The sequence below is a fragment of the Pogona vitticeps genome, chromosome 4, assembly GCF_051106095.1.
Source record: "Pogona vitticeps strain Pit_001003342236 chromosome 4, PviZW2.1, whole genome shotgun sequence".
Classification (NCBI taxonomy): Eukaryota; Metazoa; Chordata; class Lepidosauria; order Squamata; family Agamidae; genus Pogona; species Pogona vitticeps.
In genome coordinates, this window is record NC_135786.1 from 178,592,490 (window position 1) to 178,617,437 (window position 24,948).

The 24,948-nt window shown below is 41.2% G+C and overlaps 1 protein-coding gene and 1 long non-coding RNA gene across 11 annotated transcripts in view; both read right to left on the reverse strand.

Moving 5' to 3' along the window:
- The window catches only part of LOC144588547 (uncharacterized), a 246,449-nt gene that overhangs the window by 11,687 nt on the left and 209,814 nt on the right, over positions 1-24,948 (reverse strand). The window lies entirely within an intron of this gene.
- Positions 1,168-24,948, reverse strand: part of LDLRAD4 (low density lipoprotein receptor class A domain containing 4) — a 348,064-nt gene continuing 324,283 nt past the window's right edge. For 6 of the 10 annotated variants that reach the window (XM_078391505.1, XM_020791751.3, XM_072998774.2 and 3 more), the window contains 3 exons: positions 15,818-15,972; positions 6,448-6,501; positions 1,168-2,991 (listed from right to left, as the gene is read on the reverse strand). In XM_078391505.1, coding sequence (XP_078247631.1) covers positions 2,449-2,991; positions 6,448-6,501; positions 15,818-15,922 — 702 coding nt within the window. In that variant the 5' untranslated portion in view covers positions 15,923-15,972 and the 3' untranslated portion in view covers positions 1,168-2,448. Of the gene's footprint in view, positions 2,992-6,447; positions 6,502-15,817; positions 15,973-19,078; positions 19,114-22,784; positions 23,005-23,592; positions 23,733-23,911; positions 24,155-24,948 lie in introns of those variants that run through there. The other 4 variants (XM_020791754.3, XM_072998773.2, XM_020791753.3 and 1 more) reach the window with 4 other exon arrangements.

A 24,948-nucleotide genomic window follows, 5' to 3' on the forward strand; every position in this document is an offset into this window, starting at 1 on the left:
CGATCGCATTAGCGATCTCAAAAAAGAGATTGCTATGCGATTTCGTTGTTATACGGTGTGCTCGTTAAGCGAGGCACCACTGTACGGTAAAATAGATCAGTGGTTCTTAACCTTTGTTACTCGGATGTTTTTGAACTGCAACTCACAGAAACCCCAGCCAGCACAGTTGATGGTGAAGGCTTCTGGGAGTTGCAGTCCAAAACTCCTGAGTAACCCAAGGTTAAGAACCAGTGAAATAGATAATACTAAACAATGGGATCTGACTGAGAACTCTCTGAGATAGCTGACATGGGATGGGTTCCATATAACTAAGCTATCATGAGATATTTACACCTGCCACACGACAGAGGCATGCGAATGAGCAGAAATTATATATCATATAAGAGCACCTTAAATCATATTACTTTAAGACAATATATGAGTAAATTATGACTACAAATGTTTTGAATATAATTATTTAAAATAGTGCTAAGCTGGCCGTCAGGCTCATGAGCCACTTCAGATTCATAAAAGCATCTTTACAGAAATGCATGTAAGGAATACATATACCACTCTGTACAGATCAGTAACTTCTGCTAGTGGAAGTCCTACAAAAATCCAAATATCAGTAAAAAGATTCAGTATAGTACAGTACTTCCAGTACAATACATAACTATTGTGTCATTGGTGCACTTGTCATCTGTTTTGATTACCCAGAGGATTATTTAAAAAGGGAAATCTTCCACACCACTACTATACTCTCAGGAATACCAGTACTAAGACTCTAGAAATTCTCTGCTTTCTTCTAAAGTCTACTAGCTAACTGCATTTGAAGTGCCTATTGTGCTTGGTGTGTGCTTCTGAATTAACAAATACTCTCCTTCAAAATACCTTTGAATTTACCTGCAAACTCAAGTATCCATATTCTATAATTCCAAAATGGCATACCACAGAACCAATTCCCCAGCATTCTTCAGGTTGAAATTTTAAAATCGAGTCATCCTAAAGTGACATTCAAGAATGTAAGTCAGTTCCAATTAAGTACATATATACCTAGAAAGTTTATAGGACCGCATTAACACTCTAAAGAAAAAAAAATCAAATCAATGTACAAAGACAAAATTAACTGACAGCAAAACTACTTAATATTCAGAATGAATTTTAAATAGCATTCTAATGACAAAGTGCTCTGCAACAAACACCTTTAATATTGTCAAATGAGTTGAAGAAATGGCAGAGACAGAGAAGGGACCTTACAAAGACCCACCATCTCTGAAGAACTAAGACACAAAATATAAAAGCACTATTGATGTGTGATTTAACAGCAAAAATCCATTTTGTATTTTTAAACCATTTATTGTATGTTGTCAGGGTATGTGACCCAATATATTAAGGGCTACAGTGAAGTTAAAAATCTGCAAAAGCTTCAGGTACTGCTGATACTGTCTTGTTTAAAAAAGGGGAGGGGGCAACAAGCAGTTAAGATATATTTAATTACAAAAAAAGTAAATGTGTCTGGTATTTTCATTCACTTCTTTTTAAACAAATGGCTTATCACTAAAACCACCTAAAGAAGGTGACTTTTTAAATGTTCACATTTGCTTTGTTCCACGCATAAATTTCTAAGACAACTTGCTGATGCCCTATTTGAATGCAAAAATTATTGCAAAAGGTAACATGTTAAGGTATATTCTGTTGTTTAATTTACGCAAAATATTAAGAGATTCTTTTAATCCAATAGTCCTCATTTGATGATTATCAACAGAGGACTGGACAAAGTCCTGAAGAGAGCTTCTAGGGGCTAATTATTATTCCACAGGTAAAGAGAAAACATACAGAAGAACTTCATGTAAAACAGTTCCCTCATATATATATTTTAAACATTAAAGATAGTGCAAATTTAACACACTTGTATCACAACACAAATTAACTCCTTGTATTCATCTAATGTTCTTTTTTCCTTAAAAAACACAACTTTATACCTTGGCACACAACAGAAATGCTGATTTAGATTAAATTCCACACTCTGGAAGGGGAAGGGAAAGCAAACTGGCCAATTTTGCCCCCGTTCAGCTAGCAATCCTTTCATGTCCTCTTCTTTTAGCCATTCACTTAATACAAAACTGGCTGATCGAGACGTATTTCTGTGCTAAGTTACCTTCTTAGAATTAAATAATTCAAATAGATTATTTCAAAATAATAATAATAATAACAATAATAATAATAATATATTTTCGCCCAAAACACTGCTCATGGCCAAAGTTAATGGAAGGTTGTAATTATTTCAAACCACTTTTCATGCAATTCCCCTGAAAGGAATCAGAAACAAAGAACAACTTTGCACGTTTGGTTTTACTAAAACTGCATCACATGAAACTTAACAATATTGTGCACAGGGGGCATAGAAACTGCCATCGCACCCCTGTTGGATTCTCTTGTCTCTCTTCAAGTGCACGTGACAATAGGAACCTAGACGAGGTTTCCTGGTTTCCTGTCTTTGCCTTTAGCAGGGACTATTGTGCTCTCGGAATTGTTCTGCTGAAACTGTAGTCTGCTCCCCCTCTGTGATGAAGGAGATGCATTACTTTGCTGGTGATGGAAAAAAGCAGAGCCTGGGTAATGCCCCATGACTTCACTGTAAGTTGGAGGTGGTCCTTCCATCCTTCCATTGCTGCTATAATTGGTTGCACTTATGCCCGAATTGCTGCTTGGTGGGCAAGGCCCCCCATTGTACATAGTAATGTCTATCAAGTCACTGTCAAATATAGTCCTGTTAGGTGGTGCCCTTACAGATTCTCTGTTGAGTTCCATCTGTTGTTCTGGGTCCCGAAGCTGCAGCATGCATGGTCCTTGGTAAGGTGGTGGCTCTTCACCATCAGAGAGGGAGATAGTAGGAGGAAGGTCAATCTCATGCTGCATGTATGGATAGGTTGGCTGGAAGCGACTGAAACGTTCCCTCTGCATAAAGGATGGAGCAGTAAACCTGTCCCTGGATCGGGGGGCGTACATAATCTGCAAGATGAAGAAGGTATCTATTAGTAAAGTTGAAACTAAACTCCTTCACACAGCAAGACAGACTCAATACACGGGTAAGAAAATTATGTATTCTCCAGGCTGATGATAAGTGCAGATCATGTAATCTGGAAAAAACTTCAGGAAAACAACACATTCCCCAAAATTCCATATACAGAGGGTGGGCAACTTTGGCAGATCCAGAAATGACTAAAAATACCAAAAGAACAGAATGAACAAAAGAATAAATAAAAACTAAAGATTATCAAACATTCTATTAGTTTTGATATTTTATGCTGAGGGGGTTGGAGGATTTCTGTGATGCCTCCCATGCAAAAAACCATTGCTCCCGGAGTAACAGAAAAACAAACTTTTGTGAGGGAGGGAATGTGCACTGGGGGAATTACTGGGCCTGTGTGCAAAGGTTTGGGATCTCAATCTCTTGGAGGCCACATGGACTGTACATTATCCCTTGCCCCTGTCCCTGGTCTGTATAATCAAAATATCTAGACCAAGAGGAAGGACATGGACATTTTTAAATGCAGGTATTCTGCAAATAAATTAAACCTAATTTGCCACTGTAGAACCTAATCCCATAACACAAAAAATCAGATGAATTCCAGAAGATAGGATGCTTCTGATCCTGGAAGATGTTAACAGATCTTTCATCTGCCTCCTTAGCATCCACGGAAGGTAATACAAATGGAGGATAAATGACTACTCTGTCAGGGAGTTCTGCGGCAGCAGCAGTACAAACTTCTTCCTCCTCTCCAAAAGACCCCAATTGTCTACTGAAGTTAAATTAAAACTGAGAAAAAAATACCAGAAGCTTTGTTTGCCAAACAGCAATCTCACAATGTGACAAATACATTCCATTACAGAATAGAACCTTCAAAAGTTTAACAGTTACAGATACACAACATCCTTACACGCATTTATATTTTTTATATTATTAGCGTAATATGAAGTAAGGTTAACATTATCACAGCTCTTCAGAGGTATAGTATCTGTGAGGTTTCATGTTGGTTTTTCATATTTTCATCTCCACCTGATAACAGAAAAGGCCTTTAATACCCACTTCACAGTTAAAGCCACCAGAGCAGAAGGCCTTGAAAAAGTGCAGGTGACCCCTCTAGACCAGTGGTCCCAAATCATTCCCAAACTGTGGACCGGTTGGGGGCCAGGGTCTGTGAGTGGGGTGGCGGGGCACCCCCTGCACTTGTGGGTGGGCAGGGCACGCATGTACGGATGGGTGGGGTGCACTCATGCGCATGCACAGATGGGTGGGGCACACTTGCGGGTGGATGGGGCGTATGCTTGCGTATTAGCGGATGGGCAGGGCGTGCTTGTGGATGGGCGGGGTGTGCTCGCGGATGGGTAGGGCACGCTCGCACACACATGCAGATGGGTGAGGTAACAGTGTGTGTGAGTGGGCGGGCTGTGCAGGTGGGTGTGCATGGGGGGAGTGCATGCAGGGGGGTGGGAGATGTCTTGGTCCGGTCATGCCAAGGCCATGGACTGGCACCAGGCTGCACACCGGATGTTGGGGACCCCTGCTCTACAGCACAGAAAAAGGAAAACTTGGAGCAACCTGTACAACTTATGAGAGACTGCTCAGTTCACTAGATAAACATTGATAAATCTGCTCAAACCAGGATATTAAATCAGAAACCTCTACCTGGCTGAAACTTGCAATATGTGGTTTCTTTGGACAATGTATTCGGCCTCTCCGTAGACACCTTTCCTCCATTTACCTAATCATATTCATTTTGCTTGCCCAGATAAATGTGACCACTATGAAGAGTGACAGGAGAATGGTTTCTTCTGCATTAAACACCTGTTTCTTAACCAAAATCCCATAACATGACAGATTAAAAGTTTTGATACAAGCTGGGAGATCAGCCTGGCTCCAAATCTATCAGACAGACTATTATATTAATCAACTCAGGTATATGTGTGTCAGGGAGGAATTATCAGATATCCAATTCCCTTGGAGTAACAAGGCATGCCATTCAACTGGTAACACAAGGGGTCTACTGTCTAAAGTTTATAAATACAGAAGCTGACCTTCAATCCCAAATACTTAATGGGATAAACACGGAAGTTCTCCCTATTCAAAAGCCAAAAAAAAAAAATATTTTTTTTTTGAGGAAATTGTAATAGCATGTGAAAATTACCAGTGTTTGAAAAAGGAGGGTCTATTTAGGTGTGACCAACAGGACATGTTTGTTTTTTTTATAAGCAGTCAAACACCTACAATCTACCATCCCCATGAGTGATGTTTTGGAAGGAACTACCACAACAGAGAGAATTCTTTTATTATATTTCTTCCTACAGGTTGTATCCTTAAACATATATACCACAGAGTGAAGTAATTAAAAGAAAAAGACATTAATTTATATACAAAATGTTTTATTTTCTGTTTCATGGCTGCTCTTTATAGTTTTTATTCTTTACAATTTGGTGTTATGTGAAGATATTGCAATAATTTTCCTTTCTTTTTTTCAAGAGGGAAAAGGCCTAACAATTGCAAATTGACCATGAGCCAAATTAGAGCAACACTGACAGACTTCTTGCACTTCTCCAGGTCTTAGTAGGCTGGCTTCTCTCTCTCTGTTGATAAGATTTGTGTATTCTTTCTCTCTCTCTTTTGACTAGACATGCTGTTTGCACCTCTTTGACTGTCTCCAGCAGTCAGCAACTATCCCTTTTGGCAGCTACTACTGCCTGCTTCCTGCAACAAGAATGATCAGGGGGCTGGAAGCCAAACCCTATGAAGCAAGACTGAAAGAACTGGTCATGTTTAGCCTTGACAAAAGAAGACTGATGGGAGATAAGATAGCATTTTTCAAATACTTGAAAGGCTGTCATAAAGAGGAGGGGCAGGATCTGTTCTCAGCCATCCCAGAGTGTAGAACATGCAACAATGGGCTCAGCTTACAGGAAGCCAGATTTGAATATCAGGACAATCTTCCTAACTGTTAGAGCAGTACAGCAATGGAACCAATTACCTCAAGAAGCGGTCAGTTTCCAACACTAGAGGCATTCAAGAGAAATTTAGACAACCAGATGACAGATATCCTTTGATTTGTATTCCTGGACTGAACAGAGGGTTGGACTAGATGGCCTCATGGCCCCTGCCAACTTCATGATTCTAGGATTCCATGTGACTTCAACAACCTCCTCTTTTTTCTCCCTCTTTTATGTTCCCAGTGTCCTTTCAGTCACTTTCCCCTCCAACAGATCAGGTGCTTCCACTTTGTTCTCAACAGCATTTGCTAAAGGCATGGAATGCTTCGTCCACTGGAGAGGAGACTGCAAAAGACACTAGTATCTTTCCTGGCTCTGTAATGAAACAAACGTGTTCATATGCCCCCTGAGTCACAATTCAGAAATTCCTGTTGTCAGAACAAAACCACCAGTCACTCAAAACTCAAAGTGTGAATGAAAGCTTACCTCTGGAGCGACTTGACGTGAGGATGAGCTCTCAGAAGGCCACAAACACCCCTCCTGGCACATGGAAGAAAAGAAGATAGTGAAATTCAGCACAAAGATTATGACAGGCTTGCTTCATTTGCAATACTCTTATATAGAAGGATTATATCTACACTCTGCTAGCATTTTTATGGTTCACTGAAACCATCAGGATGTATTCTATATGCTTTTTTCCCCTATGGAAACTTGGCCCTGACCTAACTGCTAATTCTACATGCACTCACTTAGAAGCACATCAAAGTTAATTCCAGAGAACATACTCTCACATGTACATGACATTTCAACCTAGGCAAGTTAATCAAACTAAACTGCTTCAGATATAAATCATTCTTGCAAATTCAAATCTTTAAAAAAATTCTTCTCCCTCTTTTCTCTCTCTCTCTCTCTGTTCCCCTTTACACTTACTCACTTTTGAAAGTACAATAAAAATTAGAAAGATTCTGAAAGAGATAAATATAGTGGATAACACCAGTAACAAGCACATGAAAACTCTGGTTGTCATGAACAAGAGTTTTTCAAACCAGTTTCTATGGAAACTTAAATTACAGCAATGAAAATAAGCTACACATAATCAAGATTTATAGTACTATACAGTATGTGTGGACTCTTTCTGGTCCCTCTCCTTGTTTATCTCTATATCCTGTATGTACTATAAATGTTTCATTTCCACTATTAATCCATTGAGAAAATACACAGTGAAGAAGAAAACTTTTAAGATGAGCATTTAAAATTTAAAAGAATTCTATTATGAATAATAGACTTTTGACTTTCACTCTTGTTTCTTTTTAAATAAGCAATTATTATCAAAGGGTTGATCTATAAGGGTCACCTTTTCAGCCTTGCTAAAGCTAACTTATTCAAGCTACACACAATGCATGTGCTACTGTAAACCTAAATTGCCTCACGGTGCTATATAAATCAGGACATATTATTCCTCATTTAAGCCAAATTATTCTGTAAGTATCCCAGGATCATACTGGGGTGGGTGCGGTCTTCATTAAGGCACTTCTCCCTTTCCCCCATCATTCAAAATCCTCCACCACCCATCATGACTTCTATCTTTTCCATCTTCATCTCTTCAACACAGACTTGATCTCTCTTTCGGTTTGAGTCAATTTTATGATAGCGTCAGGGCTAAATTCTAGACTACTGTACATTAAAATCACAGTGTGCAGTTTAAGTTCTCAGATCTGGATCAGGACCATCATACATTGATAGGCAATATTTAAATCTGTTCTTCATGTCAATATTCACCCATAATTTAGTGGTTAAAAAGTAAAGAAACATCACTGGCAGCAACAGAGCATGTATTCTAGGCCTCAGCTGCAGAGATCGCACAAGTCTCTCCAGTAAACACAGAAAGCTGAGACTTTATGTATATCACCTTTTCACTGGCAGTCACCTACTTCCAAGTTCATGGTAAAGGTGGGACTAACCACAGCGCAGGATACCACACCATATGTGTTTTATCTGGATAAAGCATTTGTTAGGTGTGTAGCCCTTAACAACTGCAATTTCCTGGCATTTGGAGCCTGAATGAACATGGAGAGCCCTTAACACAAGAGAGGCTATGCTGCCGAACACATTTGTGACAAAATGTGACTAAAATTTCAATGTGGCACTTAGACTTTAGCAACTGTGCTGGTGACTGATTCCAAGGACTCGCCCTTCCCCAATCTTGCTTTGTAATCGGAATTCATTTCAGTTTGTGTTTTTAATCATCATCACCATCATCTCAGAATGGCAGAGTTGGAAGGGAGTCTACAAATCATTCTGTGTCAGGGAGGAACAGTGGGGAATCGCACCCCCAGCCTCTGACTCCAAAGCCAGATAATTAAAGCACTAAGCTGTTCTCTAGATTCCCTCTCCTCTCCCTGGCCATAACAATCTCCAGAACTGGCAAATAACAAGGTGAGGCAGGAGCGAAATACAAATGCAAATAAAGACTTCTATATGAAGACAAAACAAATAAACGAGTAGACGTTGTCTAGAGGGGCAGGGTAAAACTCGAATAAATAAATAAAATAAATAAATTATAAAGTACTGGATAAAATTAACTGAATACCAAAAGCACAAATAGGAAACTTTAAAAACTGATTTAAAATCTTAATGAGCCAGAATGTAGCTTGAAGGCCTTAGCCTGTTATTTCCTGACTAAAAAGCTGGCAATAGTAGGAGGTTGCACTCTCTTTCTTCACTGTCTCTTCTAATTGCTGTTCTTTTTATTTTCCCTATGGTGTTGTCACTCTCTTTCTTCCCTTCAGTATCTCACTCTCTCTCAAAAGCACCTGCGAAGAGCTTCCCTTAGAATCTCCTACAGTCAACAATATTTGTGTGCTAGCCATTCAGAAGGGTTCTAAACGTTAAGGGGTTATGGAAAAGTACTACTCACTTTATTATGTTATCACTTTACATAACTACATTTTACTTTAGTACAGCTGTAGGCCTCATCTGTACCTTGCAATATGCTGGATTCTAATACACATTGCAAATTATATACAAATGTATGTAAGCAAATTCTTACAATTGTGGCAATATGTACAATACATATACGTTTGAGATAAAATGAGAACGACCCTAAAACATGTGTGCGCGTGTGTCTGTCTGTGTGTGTGTGTAGTACTAGTATTTTCTACTTCACTCCGAATTAAATAGGTTTTAGTGTGATTTTTAATGCTGTCTCTAGGTGGCAGCAAGAGATCAACTATGTTGAACAGTGGCCCTGCACACCAGTTTTGTGCTTCCTCCTTAGTTATAATCTCTCAGTTTCCTGGTTGGGGTATTCAGGATCTGTGGTCCATCAAAACAGTTTTCCAAGCTCTAGCTTTTACACAAGTAATATTCCTGCATTATGTTTTACTGAGCAAACAAAGAACAAATATTTGGCTTTGTTGTTACATGCTATGCAATCAAGTCACTTCAGCCCTATGGCAACCATAATAGGGTTCTCATGGTACATGAAATGTTCAAGGAGCAAGGTTGAACCCAGTTCTAGTCAGACACAAGAAATATGTATTTTAAAAAATATGCACGTACTGCCCAATATTACAAGGCCAAATAAGCCTCTAGAGTGAAGACTGTAAAATATCAGTTTCAAAACTGCTTTGTTCTTATTATAGCATAGCTTAAATCCAGACAGAATTCCCCAAAAGCAGTAATGAAAAACAGATTTAAGCTTGTGTGAATGAAAGTTTTGCTTGCATATGCAAATTTACTTTCTAAAGTATAACAAATCAACCTTGGAAATAAGTTCATAAAATGCATGTTAGCCCACCAGATCTTTTAATTGCCTTCATTGTCACAAATACATATGGATACCATGAAAGGAAAATCAGGCTCTCTCTTCAAGTACTGTATACAAAAGCTTCCCTGCCCAGTGGAAATTCAAACTCTGCACAAGCAACCAAGCTTGTGGCAATCTGCAAGCCTCAAATTCTCTTTGGTTTAAAAGGTCTGCTATGCTATTCTGAGCTTCAGAGGATCTCCTTGCCTAGTGCCAGAGAACTTTCTAAAATGGCCATCTACATGGAGCGTAGAACTGCTGTCAGAATGTGATACTAAGAAGGCTCTTATCCACGAACAGAATCGCTTGGATCCTGGCCACTTGTTTTTTAAATTTTCTTCAAAGTGTTGTTGCACTTTGGTAAAGTTTGCTTGACATAATATGAAAACCTCAGTAGAAATATTTTTCTAAGAAAAGCTGTTAAAAAAAGAGGATTGTATAAAATACGCATTTTGTCAAGTTGGAAACAGCAAAATGGCTGCCAAGTCATTCACTGAAATAATATATATTATTGAGAAGGGGCTTAAAGAAAGAGAATATGGAACAGAATGCACACTACTTGTTCTTTTAGGTTTGTCAAGCAACCCCATTATATATTACTACTATAAAAAAATAAATAGGCAGCAGGAAAAGAAATTTTACCCAACATGAAATTTGTCATCAAATATTGGGGGGGGGGGAATTTGCAATACTGACTTCCTGTTTGCATTTGTTAGGTGATCAATTCGGCTAATTGTTTAGAAAACACACACAAATAAAACAAAACAAACAAAACAAAAAACAGTACTTATGTCACTCTTTTCCCTCATGGAAATACAGCATTCTTCTCCAAGCTGCTAGTGTACAAAAGGGAATTCAGTGGCTTTTAAGCATGGTGCAAACTGGGTCTTAGTGGGCTGAATAGCTCAGTGAGTTAGGAAAGCTGGGAGTTTGATTCTCCACTATGCCTCCTGGGAGAAGAGCCAGCCTGCATAGTCTTGAACAAGTAGCACAGTCCCAGAGTGGCCCCAGAAACAGGGAATGGTAAACCACATCTGAGTACTCTTCGCCTAGGAAACGCCAGAAAGGGTTGCCCAGAGTCAGAATCAGCTTGCTGGGACACAGTTTTTGCTGCTGTAGTGGCAGCAGCTGCTGCTGTTATTATACTGGGTCTTAATTCTCTTTCTCTCAATTCAGCAAACTGTGCATTCCCTTACTTTAGACTTCCCAACTGATAAAAAGTGTATTTTGGTACGAGAAACATGATGATTTGTTACCTGTAACTGACAGGTTGAAGCAATTTCTTTTGCAAAATGCAAGTTTAGCGGAAGGCAACGTAAAGCTGTTCAGATAACAGAGATGCTTTGTCCTAACACCATCACTTAGCTCCTCTTATTCTAAGTCTCACTGCACTTTTGTAAGTAAAGTCATGGTTTAGCACTGTTGAGGGAGGGAAAATAAAACAATTATTTAACTACCTCGGAAATCAATGTAAATTGGTAGAAACTGAAAGCAGGATCCTAAATGTTACTTAACAAAATAGAAAGCAAATCTAAAAGAAAAGGTCCTAACATTTTTCACATACAAATTTTCTTTTCATCATACTGTCATACTCAGAATTACTGTTAGGAGGGCCCAGCAAGCCAGACTATCTGTTATGCACCTTACTGCAACAATCTGCAAAGAGTAGGCCTAGAGCAGTAGTTCCCAACCTTGGGTAACCCGGGTTTTCTTGGACTTCAACTCCCAGAAACTCCAGCCAGCACAGTGGTGAAGGACTTTGGGAGTTGCAGCCCAGGAACAACACCAGGGTTATCCAAAGTTGGAAGCTACTGGCCTAGAGGCATTTCCATAAGTCACAGGCATACTTAGGGAACTTCTCCCTCTAGAGCTTATTCAAGTGTAGAAATACGACAAACTGTACTACTTCCCTGGTCCATACCAATACAGACAACTGTAAGTGGAAGACAATACATCCAAATCCTTTTCCACATATCTAGTGAGCAAGGCAAAAACCTTTCTGCCCATTAGGTTAGGTTTCCACATCCAAAGTAAGGGCATTATCTGGATTCTACAGCAAAGTAATAGATATCAAGACAAATTTTACTTTGTGATGTATTAATAGATTTATTACTTCTTTGTGTACCTTCATCCCTTTCCATGTCTACTATATATTGATGCTGTTAAACACGAGGAAAGGTGTTGTGATCGTAGCAATGTTCTACTTGGAAACTGAGCATGACCTGCACCTATCTTAATGTTGCACATTCATGATTACCTGCCCTGCCAGACAACTGGGTACAGAGCATGAATGCCTACAATAGAAACACTTTGCATATCCAATCATCACTGGACATCTTCCTCCCTCAAGACATTAATGTTGCACCCCTGAGTGGGGCATAAAGATCAGCTTAATAAGCAGAGACAGCTCTTCTGTTTACTCATGCAATGATTCAACATAGAAGCATTAGAGGAGGGATTCTGGATAAACCAAAACAACTGACAACAGGGCGTACTGTAGATTCACATCCTGACCACCCTCTATTCCTACTTCCTCTAGTCTCTGAAACTCTTCTCAGCAGCTGCCAAGGGGGAAAATGTGTGCTTTTGCGTTTCATGTTCCCACCAAGGTAGCTGCTTCGCAACCAATAGCAACAGCATTGGTTTTTACATCTCTTCCTAGTACAAGAAACACCATATCTGAAAATAAGCTCTCTGAGTAATTTTTGTCTCATGGACGAATGCGAAACTATATACATATGAAATGTATTACACAAAATTTCAGTGTTAGAAAGCGCATCCATTCTATGCAGAAAGTCCTAGGTTAAATTTCCAGTATCCCCATTGAAAAAGATTTCAGATGGAACTTTGAAAACCACTACCAATTAAAGGCAACAATACTAAACCAGACTCCATGTAGGGCAGCTACTTCATATTGCAGTAAGAATTCAAAATGTTAAGCAGGATATATTCCCCGTTATAATCAATGGATCATCTTCACACAAGAAGAAATGCATTGGTAGAATCAGAATTGTTAAAGCACCACAAGTGCAGCTTGTTGAGATAAATGTATATAACATTACGTAAAAATTACATTACACACAACAGAGAGCTAACAAACTGGCATGGGAGGATGCAAATTCTGTCACCTAATTCATATACCAACATAGAATTACATCAGAAAAAGTTTTCCTGAAAGAACAAATTAATTGCATTATACGTACTGTATTGGAAACAAAAAGTAGCATTCTTCTTTGTAATAATTTTTATATCTGAATCTCCCTAACTTGTATATTTTGACTATGAAGCTTTCTTTACCAAGATGTATGCAACTCATTAGCCTTCAGGCATTATTAGTCAACAAAATATACTATCAGGATAAGTACATATATAATTACTTTTCTCACAAATCAAACATCTGGTCACCCATTAGAAGACCTTCAAAATTATTTACAGGAAATATTTTAAAGAGAGCTTTATGTCTTTAAATTGTTTTACTCTTTAGTAACAAATGCCCTACACTGGAGTTTTATTGACTGAGCCAATATAAAATACTAACCATTTCAGGTGTAAGAAACATGGTTGCTATCCAAGTCCTGGGATACCCAGTGTTCTATACCCTAGGTTCTTAACGTGGGCGATAATGCCCCCCAGGGGGCGATTTCATTTTTCAGGGGGGCGGTAGAACGAAAAGGGGCGGTGTGGGGGCGCTGGAGCAGAAGGGGGGCGGTAGGGGGTGCTGGAGCAAGCCAAACCTGTGAAGATGGCTGCAGCCTTTTTACAGTGAGCATGAATATATGTTTTCCTCCAATTTTAATTTAGTTTCAGACTTTTTGTCTTGAAATTTTTAGTTCCTGCATTTGTTTTTATGCCCTTTTTATATTTCTTTTTGCGTCTTAAAATTCACTTGCAACTAAATCATTAAATGTTACTTTTGGGGGGGCATTTCATTTTCTTGGAATTTAATTTTGTTTTCAGGGGTCACTGGATTAAGCGTCTTAAATAAATAAATAAATAAATAAATAAATAAATAAATAAATAAATAAATAAATAAATAAATAAATAAATAAATAATAAAAGATATCACCACGGGGGAGGGGGGCGATGATAACTTCCTCAATGGCTCAAGGGGGCGTTTCTTTCAAAAAGGTTAAGAACCACTGTTCTATACAGCAGTGGTCCCCAACCTTTTCCGAACTGCAAACCAGTTGGGGGGCGGGGGTCCATGCGTGGAGGGTGGGGCAGCCCCACTCACGGGTTGGTGGGGCATATGCGGGTGGGCAAAGCACGCTCATGAGTGAGCGGGGTGTGCTCACATGCATGTGCAGTTGGGTGGGGCACCTGTGCATGCGGGTGGGCGGGCCATGCATGCATGTGAGCATGTGCTGGGGAGTGCGTGTGGGGGGTGGGAGATCTGTCTCCATGGTCCGGTCCTGTGAAGGCCACGGACAAGCAGCGGGCCGCAGACTGGGGGCTGGGGACCCCTGCTATAGAGGATACAGTGTTGGAGCAGGAGGCCTGGGTTCAAATCTCTGCTCATTCATGGAAACTTACTGGGGAAGTGCAACTGGTAAAACTATCTCATTTCCCCTGAAAACCCTATTAGAGTCACTAAAAGACAGTTCTGACTTGATGGCAAATAACACACATCCAAGTCCTAAGCTGAGAGACTGATTATATCTAATTACTGAATACTTGCTTTCTCACACAATCACCAACATTGGCCCAGTTTCAATTTCTTTTACGGTATTTATACCAGAGAGACAAGGAAATACCAAAATGGGAGCATGGATCACATTACTTAATTAGAACTCCAGCATCTACCACTGAGAGCAGCTGTGCACTTCGTGTGGCAGTCTTTTTCCACAAGTGCACTGTTGATTCCTGGAAACATACTGAGTGTGTGCTATAGACCTGTGTACTATAATATCCAAAAATATGTGCATAGGATCTTTTTTTTTTTAGGGTACACTGAGCTAGGCACTTCTCTAGCCCTTCACTGGTTTTCTTGATAATAATAATAAAATAATGGCTGAAATCCTGTTGCACAAACAGTGTAACTTTTACAAGCAAACTGCTATAAGTTAAGAAACCTCTGTAGATCTGGACTGTTGCACTCCGAGTCTCGTGGCTTACTATGTCACAGATAATGTCTGTGAATATTTCTTAACTTAAAGCAATTCACTTCCAAAAGTTACTCCATTTGTGTAACTGCACAACAGAATTTCAGCCAATATTTATTATAATTTAATATTGTTTTTCTATATAGTAGTCAAGAGGAAAAAAAACAACAGAACTTCTTGTTTCATTAGCTCAGAATCTACACCACTGTCTCTCTACAGACCACAATGCACCAACCAACAATTTTTTTCATTTCACTTTATTGAGAATGTGACCCATTTATCATAAGCAAAAACTGCTAGTTTGACAGCCACAGTGACATTTATAAAGACACCCAAAACATGTCAATGTGTAACATGGCCCCCATTCAGCAGAAATAAGCAGACTGACAATCCATCACAGAAGGAGTTCAGTAATCTTCATCTAATTTCAAACTTTTAAAATAGTCAATGCGGTGAAATGGCTAAAATGTTGGAATGGGAAAACTTAGATTCAAATCCCAATTAGCCACGAGATTCACTTGCTGATGGTAGCTTTATCGTTAAACTAGCCCACAAGCAGAGATTATGTGGCAACAGAAGAAAAAAAAAACAATGAATATCTCCATGGGCAATAAGTGGGCTACAAATGCCTAAAAGTGTAGCATCAAACAAGGCCTTTCAATACCTGTGCAGAAGGCAGATAAATTTTTAAAGAGCAAAAGTATGTAATGCTCTGGCATGAATGCTCCATTTCTGGAGAAAAACAGGAAAAGTGACATGCCACTGAAGAAAAAGTAACATGTTTTGCTGCCCCCATTTTAATGTGTAAATCAGCACAGAACTGATTAAAGGTAGCCTTCGAAGGTTCAATAGGCTACTGTTCCTTTTCTCTTGTTTTTCATGAACAACAATTTACCTGTGAACAACTAGGTGGATTGCTATTCATTAAGTCAAAGTTTAAACTCACCGGTTGTAAGGATTCCTCTTGTCTCCTACTCTGGCTCTGCCGAGTGATGAAGGATCGCGTAGATACTTTGTAATGGTTCAGCAGGCAGATGATCACTACTATCATAACAGTTATCACCACAATTATGATGATAATCTGCACGAACTCTAGTTCCGCTGGGGAGGAGGGGAAGGAAAACAGAAAAAAGGAAAGGACCAGCATGTTAAAAAATATACACAAAAAAAGTGAAGCAGCAAATCACTATCACAAAATGGTGATCTATTAATGCATATAAATAGCTCTATCTCTATCAAAAACTTTTCTACCATGGCAAAAATTTTACCAGAATCCACTGAACAGAAATAAAATAATTGGAAGCAATTTTAAGGCTTTGCCATTAGTTTTTTCACTATAGAATCAGCAACTAAAGAAGAATTTTGCTAGCACTCAACTTTTGAGATAGGAGATTCTAATCTATCATGTCTTCCTCTATTATTTGAGGATACATAGCCTCCCTACCCAAATGCTCAAAAAGGGTCTCCACTACTCTTGCAAGTTCTGATCAATGGCAAAGCACATAACAAAATTCAGAATGCTGGTTTGACTTGTTTTCAGAGATCACTTCACCAAGATTGGACCACAACATTAACTAAGCAAACAAATTCAATTAAACCTGCAACACAAACCTGAGATGTCTTAGGGCTATGTTGAATCACCTATACGGGGGTCCCCAAAATGTTACAAGTCAGTGGACATATTTAGAATGTTGAGAATATACCACGGACACTCATTTAAAAAGATACCTTTGGGTAGAGTGGGCAGCATATAATTTAAATAAATAATAAATAAAGATACTGCCATGGGATCTCCCTTGATAAGTCACAAAATGGTTGTCATAGCAGGCACAGCTAGTCATAAAACATCAATTTTCCAAAGGCTAACTGATGAAGCTAGGACCAAAATAATGTGCCAAAGAACCTACATTTAGTTCAAGGATGACCTGCAGAATGCAAAACCACTCATCTGGACCAATCATTTTCTGCCCTAATGCTCATTTCACAGAACTCAAACTAATGAGACTCAAAACACAACTTGGTTAACACATTCAGGGCAGGGCAGAACTTGGGCCTAATTTCAATAAAATGAAAAAAAGGAACTTATTTTGCAAGAACTAAACTGGGGATGCTCAAATTGAAACAGCAACAGCCAGACATAGCCTGAAACAGGTGATGAGCACCAACACTGGAGGCATTCAAGAGAAAACTGGACAACCATCTGCCAGATCTGCTTTGTTTTGGATTCCTGCACTGGCCAGGTGGTAGGACTCGATGGCCTTACAGGCCCCTTGCAACTCAATTATTCTACGGTTCTATGTTGTAAGCCCCCCAATAAGGCAAAAACACCTCTATCCTCCACCACTCTTTATATATTTCTTTACAACAGGGCATGCCTGAAAATAAAGCACCGATTACCATGATCTCTGATGAGTCCAGCAGCGCCCTTGGAAACAGAAATTGTGCTGGAAGCCAATACACTGCTTTGCAGCATTCCATCCTCCCAGCTGCTGTCTATTTTTTTTTTAATTACAGTGGGGTCTCGACCTACGAACGGTCCGACTTGCGTACTTTTCGATGTACGTACAGCTCCAGCCGCAAAATTTCGGATCGACTTGCGGCCAGAGCTTCGACGTACGGACTGAAAAGGCAGGGGAAAAGGGCGGGAAATTCAAACCGTTGGTGGCGAAGAGGCTGCTTCTTTCGCTCTTTCGCACCAACGGTTTGGAAAAGGGAGGCGATGGGAAAGCCCAACCAGAGCAAGCGAAGGGCAGCGCAGCAGCGGCGGTGAGAAGGTCTTGCTCCCCAGCCGGGGAAACCTACTAAGGAGAGACTCCCTAGCCATCGGTGGGAACCCACCCCTCCCCCCTGCTCAGCGCCCGATGGATTTCCCCCATCGCCGGGGCTCTTACATGCAGCCGGAAGCTGGGCTGGCCGTTCCTTGCAAGCCGGGGCTATTTGCAGGCGAGTTCTCCCTGGCTTCCGTCATCGCTAAGGGGAAGCCGCCCAGGGCCTCTTCGGCGCGGCGGTAATCGATGCCAGCCAGCCCTCGCCTGTGCTGATGACTTTAGGCATGCTGGGGTCTGCGTGGCCACCGCAGGAGGAGCAGCGGAGAAGCTGCAAAGCTGCCCGGTGGGGGAAAAAGCCCTGATCGGCTCCCACCGTTTCCCCCCCCCGCCCGGCTTCTCCGCTGCTGAAACCACCATTGGGGCAACCCTTTGGGAGAAGCCGGGTGGCGGGGAAGAAAGGCAGGAGCCGATCTGGCCTCTCTCCTTCACCGCGCGGCGTCTCCTGCAGCGCTGCGCCCGATGGCGGTTTCGGCAGCGGAGGAGGAGAAAGGCAGCGGGGGTGGCCAGGCTCGGTGGCCAGAGCCTTGGCCCGGCAGCAGGGGTTAGAATCCAGGAGGCCTTCTGGCAGTGGGGGTGCAGGTAAGGTTCTGCTTTTTGCTTCTTTAAAACTTTTTTTTTTGGTCTTTTGCAGGGTGGGATTGGGCTGGTGGGGTTATGTTTGTGTTTGTTTTGTTTTTTTGCAGCCCCAGGGGCTTGCAGTGTTTTAGTTTTGGGGGGTATTTTTTTCCTGTGGGTCTGTGCTTAAATGTGCTGGGTTGCAAAGACTGGGCTAAAAATTTCAAAAGTGCTTTTAACACTGTTCCCTGCCTCCCCCCCCTCCGTTCCTTGCCTCCCCCCTCCGTTCCTGAACTCTTCTTGACCTAAGAAAAAATAAAAAATACTGTATATCCCCATCTAGTGGTAGAAGGCAGAATAGCAGCTTCCCATTAGTTTCTATGGTCCGGAAAGAGCAGATACGGATTAAATGGTTTTCAATGCATTCCTATGGGAAATGCACATTCGACCTACGAACTTTTCGACTTGCAGACTGCCTTCCAATACGGATTAACTACTTAAGTCGAGACCCCACTGTAAAACATTCCAAGCATCAGGAGGGGCCTGGCAGGTATAGTATCTAGGAAAACATCTGTGCTCACAAAGGTGCCCATGAATATCCTATTTGGGATCCCAAATCTAGAGATTGCATTATTACTCCTCATCAATAAATGGTCTTGGAAGCATACTGTGGAAAGTGACCCAACATTAATAGTTTACATAGAAACACCCTTCAGGACAAAAGTAGCGTTTACATAACAATTCCAAGATTCAACTGGGACCAGGTCAATATCTCATCCTATAAGGAGATACAAAGATGCCTGGGCAAAAGTAATAATGTGTACCTTGTGTGTCTGGAATCTTTGGTTTGCTGAATGGGCTATAAAAGAATAAACATATTTGTTATAAAAATATGGCTACTACTATACTGTCACTGGCTAGATAAATCAGTGAATTAGGTATTTGGCTACAGAGCCAGAGGTCAGGAGTTCAATTCCTTAGTGTACAATCCAGGAAAAGAGCCAGCCAGAGTAGCCCTGGGCAAGCTGCACAGTCCAAGAGCACCCCCAGAAGGAGGGAATGGCATTCTATACCTAGAAAATGCTGAAAAGGGTCACCATAAGTCAGACTTGATGACATATTTTTTTTAAATAAAACCATACTGTCATGCTCGCTCTACTGTAAACTGGAGTTTTTCCAGAAGCCAAGGGGACATTTACTACACAAAGGCATTCATTGATAGTAGTAATGCAGAAATAATTCCAGTTTGGTTGGAAGAACCATTCCACAGACAATATACTGATTAATCTCCTAAATATGAGCAAATAAAATAAAATTCAGACTGTAGGAGAATCCAGAATTACTAGGATAAGGAGTGTAAGGAAATGACTTCAGCACTCTGGTGCTGAATTGAAATTTGCTTGTAATTTCAGGGCACTCTTAGAATACTGTACTGAAATTATTATTGAGTTATCAGTACCTGATTTCACTACTACCACCAGAGTGGAGGTATATAAACTGGAAAATGTGGCAGGAAGGTCAATAATCAGAAGGCCTTCTCTGAAGAAAAAAGAAACCCTAAATGTGTAAAACTCTCATTAAAGACAAGAAAGAAAAAAGGAGTAAAGATTGCTTTTCCTTGGATCACCATGGTTTATTTCTGAGGGTTTTTTTGGTGGGGGTTGCACTGGAACCATGGTGATAAGAGATTAACCTAGAAAGTCACTGTAGTTTTACAAAGTCGCAGTGCCCATAAAAAGTCTTAAAGATTAAAGAAAATGCCCTAGGGTATTACAAATGTTTTCCTTTTGGAAAACATGATAATTGCTTTACACGCCTCAAATTCAATTAAAGCATCAATTAAAATGTTGGCACTTTGGGACAAACTTGTCACATCATTAATCTTGAATATGCACACCTTTAGCCATTAAAATTAACAAAAAAAACCCCACATCAATGACAGAATAATGGGCTTGTCTGTACATGCAAGAACTATTCACAATTCAACCCCAAGTGGGTTTTATAAAATTGGATTGTTGTACCTTACTTCATTCAATACATTTTGGTGCTGCTTATGCTTTTTGTTTTTGTTTTAATTGATCCTTTTAGTTTGGTATACTTATTGTTACTAACTTAAATACTGTCTTTTGATTGTTGTAAGCTGCCTTGGGTTCTTTTTAAGGAGAAGGCAGGCTAAAATATTTTAAATAAATTTAAAAAATAAGATTTCAATCTGCCAAGCATGTCTTTGGCTATCCTTATTTCTCATCTTGGCTTAGGGATGACAAAAGGAAGGATGTATTTGACTACGTGTACTACCTTATATTTAATGAACCATTATCTCTTCCTCCCCCCACCCAAAAGGTATACTCCACAAAAGTAGCATCACAAAAATTTGGGGGAAACATAGCATTAGGACTACAAAGAATTCATCTATTTCTAAAAAATACATGCCTAGAAAGATGGATAAGTGTACATTATGAATCAGTTACCAGCTGGCTGAGCCAGAAGTTTAAAAATCAGTATAAATATATAGATTCCATCTCTTCTATCCTACTATGTTTTTTATTGTTCTGATTTTAAAACTTATATAGGTTCAAATTTCTAATTTATTTTGAGAGAGATAGGACTAACAATTAGCATTTTAAAACAACCAGAATTCCTCTCTTTTCCATGTTTTCAGAAAGTGTGAGTTAGACCCAGAAAATAGCAATACTGTACAGTACATGGAGTAAAGGCATGTGTTCCAAGAATTGTCTGCATGTCTGCAGCCTAAAAGAATGTTTAAAAGGCTTTTTTGTTCAGCAGTTGAATATACGAAAACAAGTTCTCTTTTCTGCTTTTCTCTTTCATAACATTGCCATCAACAACTAACTACAATCAGTGTAATACAACTAGTTACAGATTCCCAATTCTCAAAACACTAATTCCACATGCAATATCCAACAGATTAGGAGTATTTTTTCGAGGTCCATGTATTTCTTTAGTGACACCATGATACAAATGAATTCTTTTGATATAATTTTGTACCTAATGGGAGTTTACCCTCAAAGAGCACAGTTTTAAAAATCAACAGCATAACATTTTTGAACAACATGATTCTGGCAATGCCAATTATTTCAGAAATTAGTAAGGGAACTATTGTTGGTCCAATGTTATTTTTCTATTGTATCTATGGAGCAACAGTTGCAAAACAAAAATGTACAAAATAAGTAATATTTAGACTTTTTTAGAACGCAGCTAGAACGATGCTGCTTCTGCACCTACCAAAAATATAATCTTCTAACACTAACAGCTATATTCTTCATTGTCTGCAGTGAGTTACTCTGCCAACCTAAAAAGCTTCACTGTTTTATTCTGAAAATATGCAGTTCAAACCTGATCACGGGGGGGGGGGGGAGGATAATCTATGCCATTTATTTAATAAACATTTTTAAATTGTCTTCTTCATATGGATAGGAGCCTAAAAAGTATTTTTCTAGATGAAAGTAGTATAAGATGTGTGTTTGTACATGTGTACAAAACTGCAAAACAAACCCACAATGAGGCACTCTTGATCAACAGGATATGAGTTCATTTCCAATGCCACATACTCAGTTTTACAATTTCAAGTGCAGTGCAGTGTCCAAATCCTGAGCTTTCTCCCTACACACCCATTTTCACCTCATACTACTTGTCACTGGGCTTTATAACAAGTGAGAAATCACCTTCATTCCTAAACCTAACAGTAGAGATTACTTCCAAAAAACTGGAAGAAAATATTTTTATATAAAGATTTCATCAAGATTTACACATATTCACATATACAACACACACTGTTATAATATTTTCTCCCACTTAAATGTTTTCTGCCCTTAATGAAATCAAGATATTTCAAAAATCTGCTATCTACTGCAAGTGGTGCTACAGCTAAGTCAACGGTACTACAAATGGCACATTATAATAGAGTGTTTTAAACATATATCCAGAGGTCTCTGTGGATACAAAAAAAGGTAAGTACTGTATCGGGACAATATGAAAAGCAATAAGGACTCAACTCAATACACAAATCACACACACACACAATTTTAACAGCTCGTAATAAAATACCAATCAAAAGGATCCTCCAACATCACAACGCTGTATACCCTCTAGAATAAATATCACCACCTAAATCTACAGAGAGATGTCACTGCCATCTACAAGTTCACAGAAACCGACCCTTTTTATCATTCAAACACTCAGAAAGCCAGAAGTATGAACAGCGAATGAACTTAAAATGCATGCTTATTTGAATAAACAGAGTTACTTCTGAAAAGACATGCCCAAACTTGGCTCAAAAGTTGTCAGGTCCTGATGCTGAGCAAGTGTTTCTTTCCCTTTGAACTAGACTCAGATGGCTAAACTAAAAATGCTACAAATCCCAACGATGAGTCCAAAAGACCTTAGAAGTAAAAAAAAAAAAAGGGGGGGGAGAAGCAATCATGAGATTGAAAGGTGGGGAGAGCTTCAAAGTACTGTATATAGGAAGGGAAGGGAAACCCAGAGAGAGAGAGAGAGAGGCTAGAATACCTCCGTCCAAAACTAGGTCTTTCAACTGAGCATCCTTCAAGGTTGTACTGTTAAGCTGGTCAGTGGACATAATCGTGTCCTTCTTCTCTGGGAAAGGAGCCTCGGAGCGTCCAGGGCATCGCTTCGGGTCCCAGGTAGCCGCCAGGCAACCTCCTCCTCCGGAGCCCCGCACTTGTTCTGGCAGCTCAGGTGCTGGCTTGGCTCCCTCTCGCCCTCGGCCGGCCCCGCAGGCAGGCAGGCAGGCAGGCAAGCGGGCTGGGGGGGACCTCAAGGGCCGTCCCCCCCCGCCCGTCTCCCCCCCCCGCGAACCGTCTCCCCCCCCCCCCCGCCCGCCCGCTCGCTAGACTCCGCTTGGCCGCGGGGCTTTGAACTGCAAGCCGAGGAGCGGCTCGCTTCCCGAGAAAGGCCGGCGCGGAGCAAGGAGCCGGCAGGGCGACGCGGGGACACGCAGCGGGCCGAGTCGGCGAGGCGGCGACTCTTCCCCGAGGCCTCTCATGCTTCCCGGCCCGAGCCGGAGCCCCCCCCCCCGCCCCACAGCGGACTCGCCCTCCCTGCCCCTCCTTCCCAGCCCGCCGGGCAAGTGCCACACCGAGCAAGACGCCTCTCTCTCTCTCAACTTTCAAGGAAGGGAAGTTGAAGGGGGAGGGACAGAAAGAGAGCAACTCTTTTTTTTTCTTAAGGAAAAGGGAGCGGGGGGAGAACCCCTCGGCCCGTCATCCCGAGTGGGCTTCACGAACGGCGGGGAGAAGACGGCGAAGGGAGAGAGAGAGAGAGAGAGGGACGGGGTAAAGAGAGGCGCCGCGCTTACCCTCTTCCCGCTCGCCACTCCGCCGCCGCCGCGCTGCCTTCGCTCTTTAAGCCGAGCCCCGCCGACCCTTCACAAGAGGGCTCGCGCTCTTCCGCATTTCTGCTTCGGCGCGACGTGCGTCACTCACCCGCCCGCCGCCGCCGCCGCCGCTTTATAAAGAGACTCGGCGGGGCTTTCTCCCCACACACACACCTCTCCCCCTCTTCCCCCCCCCCGGCGATTGGGAAGCTGCTCACACGTGCTCTTTCCCCAAGCGAGCTCCCTCTGAGGCGGCGACGCCGCTGCGAACACCCTCAAAACAAAAAAAACAAAAACCCACCAACCGCCAGCAGCAACCCGCCTTTCCTCCTTCCTTCCTGTCGGCCGCCGATAAGTTGCCCGCGCCGCTCCTGCGGCAGATCGTCGTGGGCATCGTCGTCTTCTCCGGAGGGTCCCCCTTCCCCCAAACCCGCCGCCTGAACCCTTCTTTTAGGAGGTGAAAAAGGGGAGCGCAGCGAGGTTGGTCTCTGCTCCCCGAGGTGCGCCGGCTGCCAGCTCTCGAAGCCTTTGTCAAGTGAAGGGGGGGGTGATGGGGTGTGTGTCAATGGGATTAGGTTCAATTGGTCTACTCAGTATAACATTTATTCCCTTTCTTTTGATTGCCTTTTGAGGCTGTAGGCGCTCTCTCCCTCTTTACCTCTCCTTCCTTACATGTGTACTGTATATGGAGTGGGGGGTTTTACAAGTTAATTGTCATCTCTGCTCCCAACTCAGCTATTTTTACACTCATGGAGTTCCCACCCCCTTATATCTTTAGCTCAAACGACAAACTCCCAAAGTATAGGCACACATATATGTGTGAAGACCACACATTCTTTAAAAGGCCATAAAGGAAAGGTAACTGTATGCCAGTTGCTTCATTCTTATTGTGATACTGTCATGTGTTCTAATTAGACAACCAAGAACTAGGAAAAATAAGATGTTGAAGAAAACAGGGATGCTGCTGGAAGAAAACCACTCAAAATTACTGCTCAGGAACACTCCTCTGAAGAGGAACTGAACCTAGGCATGTGCAGGAAGAATGAGGCAGAGTTCCTGCCAAGAAGCTACTGAGCTCTAAAACATTGTGGAGGATACTCTGTGCAGGTGCAGTGCCCAACTGTGTGAGCCACAGAGACCACAAAAATTAGACTTGAGCTAAGGGCAGCTGGGTTCAAATCAGTGCCCAGGCCTTGAGATTAGGCTAGCATGAATACAGTAGTTGGAGCACCCTAAGGCTAGCCATTCCCCACCCTTTGCTGCTGTTACTTGCCAAGACTTGGTTAGTGGTGAGGAAGCTGGATGAATAACATCCAACCTGCTAAGAAGACACCTAAC